This window comes from Sceloporus undulatus, chromosome 6, assembly GCF_019175285.1.
Source record: "Sceloporus undulatus isolate JIND9_A2432 ecotype Alabama chromosome 6, SceUnd_v1.1, whole genome shotgun sequence".
NCBI lineage: Eukaryota > Metazoa > Chordata > Lepidosauria > Squamata > Phrynosomatidae > Sceloporus > Sceloporus undulatus.
The window spans coordinates 60,382,772-60,390,232 of NC_056527.1; the positions used below are offsets into that span (position 1 = coordinate 60,382,772).

Sequence of the window (7,461 nt, forward strand, 5' to 3'; positions counted from 1 at the left end):
TTTGTCATAACTATGTTTTGTAAAATGGAGATGATCCATTCAAAATTAAGAGTATTTAAATTTCATCGATTTCAGTGAAGGTGGGATTACGTAAGTATCTCTTAAGTTTTTCCACAGGTCTCCAAGTTTTTTAAAAGGATGTATGTTTGGATGAATCATGCCAAGTTCCTTGATCAGAACATTTAGTGTTACTACTGTCCTAAAATAATTTATTTTATATTAGGGTTATTGTAGAAAGTAAATGATTTGTAGGCTTGCAGGATTGATCATAAAGCTCAAAAACTGTGGCTGTATTTGGAAAATGATCAGTTTCATAAGCTGTCAGTCTCCTGTATTGGCAGGAAAGTGTATTAGGTGATGCTTGGGGTCCCTTCCAGCTCAAGAGCTCTCTCATTCTATGACTGGGGACAGGAAGTCTATTCTCGGTTAATGGAAAGAGGAGAAGGCAGATGCCAAACATACCCTTTGTTCATATGTTGTCACTCTATATATGTATCTATATATTGGGTTGAACACATTCTCTATGTCTTCTTGTGCACAGTTGTTGTTTTGCACACCCATTAGGAACTCACATACATTCATGGGCAACTCACACTGATCCTAGCATGGAAAACGTATATGCAGTAAAGCAATAGCATGCTAATTAAATCAAGAATTTACCATTTACTGGCCTTCTATAATACTTCAGACCTGTAGCCTGAGGCCGCCACCAATGGTAAGTGTAGTTCTGGTCACATATGAAGGGGTCACGTCTCCAGAAGACCTGTTATCTATCATGACTAAAATTTTAGTAAATAAATGTGCAGAAGCCTTGCATACTTGGCTGGTAATCACTTCACCAGAGCTCTCTTTTCCTGTTTATAGATTATTGTGTCTTTCATTAGAAGGAATAACTCAATCCATCAAGACACATCATTGAAAAAATAATCAACTGCTGTGAGCAGTTTTGCATTTTGGCAAAAATCCGTTATGCAAAAAACCTGTGTGAAACTCAAATTCAGTGCCTTGAATACTGCAGAGTTTTGCACAAAATACACTCTTTGTACAAAAATCTGCTGTTTTCTGTGTATTATGTGCAAAGGCATGATTTTCTTCTTCCCTCCCAAAAGTTTCAAAATGCAAAAAATAAAATAAAAATAAAACTGTGCAAAAACTTTAGAGTTGTACCTGCGAAGTAGGGTTCTTCACTCTCATGTTCACGAATGAAATAAGTAAAAGTTTACATCCCTAGTATTAATGTGGGACTTCTATATACCCCATCATTTGAACCTGGAAAGTTCCATTTGCTTAGGACTCTTGCTCTGTGTGCCTCAGGACTGGCAGTTCACATCCAGTTGTAACCTTTCCATTGCATTGCTTGTCAAGGAGCTGCAATGGAAATAACTTTCCCCTTCTACTCATGCCTTCTAGCTAACCTTTCCTGAGTTGTTTCTCTTGGCAGTTCACTAGACATCCGAGCCTTTGGTTGTCTCTTCTTGTTGTGGTGATTAATTATTGTTTCATTCCAGCCGTCTATTTTTGTTTTCAGCAGCCTATTTTTGTAATGGGGCAGAAAAGATTTTTTTAAAGTTGCATTTTAGATATTAGACTACTTTTGCTTTTGACATTCTCTTGGATTAATCCCCACATTCTCCTTTGTTGTTCTCCAAATAGAAATAAAATTCCCACTCTAAAAGTTCTCTCCCAAAAATGCAGCAGATGGCAGTGTAGCTATGCTAGATGGCAACTTTTATGTTGCAGCTGAGTTTGCTTAGTTAGCTAAAGGATCCAGAAACTGGTGTTTGCATGCAAGCTTCACATTCATGCCCACTCTACTGGGACTCAGTTGTGTTGCTATTACTAATAAGATAATGCAATCCTAGGGAAACACATCAAGAGGGGAACAGCTCCTATACAGGCTGGGGGCAGAGGTATTGCTGACTTGTGCAGTTCAGCTAATTAATAGAATGAATGAGTTCTGCACACTACGCCCAGAATCTTGTGAGTATTCTACATTGGTATAGACAGTAGTAATACAAGGAAAACAGCTGTGGATACTTTAGCATAATAGGCTGCTTAGAGCCAGAATATTTTGTTTGCCTTTTCTTACCACCATGGTACAACCCTGGGATACAAGTGCAGTCAACAGTCACTAATGTACTGTGCCACAGGATTCCAGTCTTTGTGCCATTTATGTAAATTGTATGTCTCTGTGTGTATCATCAGTGAACTGAACTCCTCCCTTTTAAATGTTCACAACAATCCTGTGAGATAGGTCAGAGAGAGATTGGCATATCATGACTGGTTGGGGCTTTGAAGCTGGCTCTCTCAAGTCCCAGTTCCTCATCCTGACTACTCTGCCATAAAACATCAGTAGAAATAACAGCAGTGGACCTGTATATAGAATCATAGGCCTGTTACAGACTGCCAAAATAAAGCTGCTTCGGGTCTCTTTGGAGGTATGTTATTTAAATTATGCATGCATCCTAAGAATCTGGAAGCTGCACCAAAGCTGCACTCCAGTGGTTAGGAATGGAGTGTGGCTTTGGCGCGACCTCCGGACTCTTAGGACCCATGCATCATTTAAACAGCATACCTCCAAAGAGACCCGAAGCACCTTTATTTTGGCAGTCTGTAACAGGCCATAGAGTTGGAAGAGGCCACGAGGGCCACCCAGTCCAACCCCTTGCCATGCATATTTATTATGTATATTTTGGTAGTGAGTTTTTGCTTAAATTCAGCCCTGTTCTCCTTCACTGGTCCTCCATCTTTCACCATATGCCTTTTCTCCCTAATAATTCTTTCTCTTAAATTTTGTCCCTTCTCCTGAGTTTTCCTTATATCTGTTCCCTCCATATTGATCTCTTCGTTATGTCGTTATGGTATAATCACCAAAAACACCACAACCAAAATAAATGAAGTGCTGATAAGTTGCATGAAATTCATCCAACCCAAACCCCTAATATCTATTGCACAATTGGTTGTAGGCACAAACAAGAACAATGGCTGGGGGCGGGTGGGGGCACGTTGGTCACAGTTATATACCAGCATTTCTCCAAGAAGTTTAAGGTTCATGACCATTGTCCACATTTTATCCTCAAAACAATAGATAGGTGTGAGATAGGTAAGACATAGGAAACAGTCACAAGTCACACCCTGAGCCGTGTATAGAAGCTGTATGGTCTGCCAGCTCAATCTTACTTCATCACTGGTGATAAGCAAGTCTCCTTCAACACACATGAGGCATCAGGGCAATTTAGGGAACTCGGGACAAATTGTGTTACAGAAGGAAACAGATGTGGAGTAATAGCCAAGAGGGTGTGTTGTTCTCCCCCTCCCTTGCATCTGCAGCCTGAGTCAATAATAACATTCAGCCTAATGGGAGGGCTGGCTGTGATGGTATGTGTGTTGCCATATTCCTGTTGTGTTCTTACTGTTGTGGCTTGATTTCAGAACACTTCATTCAGATTTCAGCAAATTCCATCTTTGTTTTTCTAGCAGGATCACCTGTAGGTTCTGGGATTCATGCCTCATTAATATTTATTAACTTTTCCAAGTCTTTTATTGCTTGCGAGAGGCCCTATGAACATATTCTTTATCCAGTTGTGAAATAATACAAATGCCTGAAATGGTTAGAACAAACTTTTAGAGATAATTCTTGAAGCAGATGTTTTGCAAGCACACATTTTTTTATTAAAAGAACAGTAGGAAATAGTTTGCTCTTGCTTGTTTGGCCCTGGAGGAAATTAAAAAGCATTTCTGTAATTTTGATCATAACTTCAAGTGTAGATTTTAATGTTCAAAGGATGTGGTTTGTGTGAAAAACAGGCACCTTTAGGGCTCAGCAAGCCATTTTAAAGGGATATCAATCAAAAAATCTGTGCATATTTTAAAGAATGTAAGTAATGTGGCAGTTGTGTTCTTCTTCACTTGTTGAATTACTTGGTAAAGTGGCTGTGCAACAAAGATCTTTATAATCCACCGAAACATGCAGGCATAGACTTTAGAATCTCTCCAGAGGAAGAATATGCTAAAGCAGCTGTACAGCCACCAAGAATGCCTCTGTCTGTACCCTTTTGATCTGATTTGGGCAATGGACAACATGGTTAATAGGATATTAAGAACTAGTGGAACAGATGGGTGGAGATGGTTAGGTGTGGCGGGCCAGGCCATTTAAGCTCTTGTATGTCATAATTAATGCCTTGAACTATTCATTTCATTTCTAGTCTGTCTTTCTCCTGATGTGGGACCCACCAGGGCTCACAAAAAGAATCAATTGAAACTTAATAAAAATAATGCAAAATAGTCACTGTAAAACAATGTACAATAGTTTAAAACACCCAAGCTGCAAGCCTCAGATTTCGGGGTGGGGAGGGGCTACAGCATCCAGCACAGGCAGAGTCACTATTCCCTAATTTGTTTGCCTTCATCTAGTCCAATGGTTCTCAACCTTTCGCTCTTGTAATGTTTTGGACTTCAACTCCCAGAAGTCCCAGCCAGCTTGCCCAAATGATACGGGATTCTGGGAGCTGAAGTCTAAAATGCATGGAGGGCCCAAGGTTGAGAACCACCAATCTAGTCCGTTACTGACAGCAAATATTGGTTCAGTACTGAGACAGCTTCCTTAAAATCATGTGAAAAGGAGAGATAAAGTTGAGTGTCATCAGCATATTGGTGACATAGAACCCCCAAACTCCCACCATTTTCATGTAGATTTTAAACAGCACGAGGGACAAAACTGAGGGTGAAGAATCCAACAGGCCAACATCCAAAGTTTCAAACAGAAATCCCCCAGCACCGCCTTCTGAGTTTGCCCTTCCAGGTCGGAGGACCAGAACCACTGCAAAACAATACCCCATGCCCCATCCTAGAGAGGCAGTGCAGAAGAGTACAATAGTTGATGATATTGAAAGCTGATGAGACATACAGCAGAAACAACAGGGATACACTTCCTTACCCAGTTCCCTACATAGATCATCCACCAAGATGACCAAAGCTATTTCTGTCCTGTAACTAGGGTTAAAGTCAGAATGAAATGGATTTAGATAATCTATTTCCTCCAGAAATCTCTGGATCTGGGAAGCCACCACACATTCTAGGGTCTTGTTCATGAAAGGAATTAAATCTGGAATGTGATAGTAAATCAACATAGAAGCTAAAATGATGGTATAATGTGTTTCCAATAAAATTGCCCTCTCAGAAGACTCAGTCCAATAACAACAACTAAAATGACATCTAAAATCTCTCCAACAATGATTAAGGGCAACCATACACAAAGTACATCACAGGCCTTTGGCCTTGGAAGTTTCACTTCATGTATAAGAACTATAGAATTTGCTGTTGAGCTGTTATGGTTTGAGTTGAAGTCCCTTTATTTCACAATCAAAATGGATATTTGCTGTATGCACTGGTAGCACAGAAGAGAGATATACACATATCCTTCAGATCAAGGAATAAGGCCTGATATAACCATGATGCTGGGTGCACATTCCTGGTGGGTTAATGCATCATGCAAGTATATAACCACTTCTTTAAATGATATGCTTGGGCTTGAAACCCCTTCTGGGTAATAACTTTTTTGTGTATGGCCAACATATTTGAATAGAGCCTAAATAGGTCCCAAAGTTCTAGAGTTTTGTAGGACATTTAATTAGATAAAAGATTTTTAATTAAAAAGTCATGTTTAAGAGAAGCATAGCAGGATCAAAGCTAATGTACAAAGCCATTTTCAATAAGCTCCCGTGTTGAGAAAGAGGGTAATAACATCTGACTGATGGAGGTAGACTAAAACATCACACCCTGCAGGAGGGTGAAAACAGGTTTAAAACAGTAGGAGTTACATAAATGTTTAATTACAATGAACAAAATATTGACTTAATGATCTCAATGGCATGCTGCTATATTTAAGCAATTACTCCTGAACAGTTACCCAAACCACTTTATTACAATCATTTTTGTTTATGGAAAGGGCATAAAAATCCCAGTAAGGAACAGGAGACCCGAATGTTTACACAACCAAATTGTTTTAGTCAAGATTGGGGACTTGTAAAGCCATTGATTAATATTAAATGTCCAGCAACAAAATGGCAACTTTACAACTTCTGAACTGAACAGAAGGGTTGAAAAATGTCTAAGAGGCAATAAATGCGATCTCCCATCGGAAACAAGCACAGTCTGTCCAGAAAGATTGCATTCTTGTTTGCTTATAATGGGACATGGAGGAGAAATTCCCAGTGTTGGCTTGCCAAGACTGTGATTATACAATTGGGCTCTCCTCCTGGACAATACATCCCAAAGTTGCTAATGCAAAAAAGTGGAGTAAATGCATTTTTCCCTATAGTAATTCCAGTATAACCTTTCTACATAAGTGTTGTCCTTGACATTTTCCCAAAATGAAACTTGAGATCATTTGAGAAGGATTTAGCTGTTCGGGTAAAAGATGGGTAATAATATCTGAGGAAGTAGCAAAATCTCTTAGCTTTTTTCCCATACGTTTCTAAGAAGAGCCACCTACTTTAGACAGAATTCTGCTGTCATCCAGTTTATATGGAGTCCTCCCTGTTCACAGTTGCATTTTCCTACTCTTGTTTTAATGAATTCTATTTACGTTATTGGGATTTCAGTACTAGGAATCTAGTTTAACAACATGTTGACTTGAGATGAGTATACATACAAAATGTAACACATTTGGTCCAGTTGCAGTTGTTCATAAACCGTCTTATTTCTATTTTCAGATGGGCTTCTTTCGTAGAAAATACAAAGAAATCATTGAGGCTGAGAAGAATAGGCAAGAGAATGAAGATAGCTGGGACTGGGTCCAGAAAAGCCAGTGAACTGTTGCAGGAAGCGAAACACTGAAAGCCCAGCCATATAATTCACCATTTCTCCCCTATTGGTCCTGCTCTTGTATCTTCCATATGTGGAAGAAGGAATCTTCTCCAGATTTTTCGGAGGCCCATTGATGCTGTTGTTCATCATCATCTTAAGCTAGGGAACATATCCTGAGGCAACCACTGCAGGCATGTCAGATGACTGGAGCAATCTACACTTCCTGGAAGAGATGAACTTTGAGCTGCAGCGCAGAGCAATATTTATAAATCCAGCATATGTGGTATACCCTCAGGGGAAGACTGATGCCTAAAACAAAGTATTTTTTATAAATATAAGCTTTTTATACTGATTATGTCCTTTTATATATTTGTATCAATGTTTTATGTTTTCTATTGAATAGCGATATATATATATATATATATATATATATATATATATATATATATATATATGGTTCACTAAGGCTGCAATCCTGTGCATATGTATATTGGAGTCAGCCCCATTGGATACAGTGGGGCTTACTTCTGAATAAAAATTCATAGGGTTGTGCTGTAAAGCACTGATATCCAGCTGAAAATCTTGGGCACGCATATGTGTATATATCAAATATACTGTATTTTTGAATTACAATGCAGAAGAAAAATGGATGAA

At 39.0% G+C, this 7,461-nt stretch overlaps 1 protein-coding gene across 1 annotated transcript in view; it reads left to right on the top strand.

Moving 5' to 3' along the window:
• The window catches only part of ITGA9 (integrin subunit alpha 9), a 288,073-nt gene extending 280,844 nt beyond the window's left edge, over positions 1 to 7,229 (top strand). Inside the window, exon 28 of the mRNA XM_042475622.1 lies at positions 6,714 to 7,229. Coding sequence (XP_042331556.1) covers positions 6,714 to 6,812 — 99 coding nt within the window. The 3' untranslated portion in view covers positions 6,813 to 7,229. The remainder of the gene's footprint in view (positions 1 to 6,713) is intronic.
• The last annotated feature ends 232 nt before the right edge of the window (positions 7,230 to 7,461 follow it).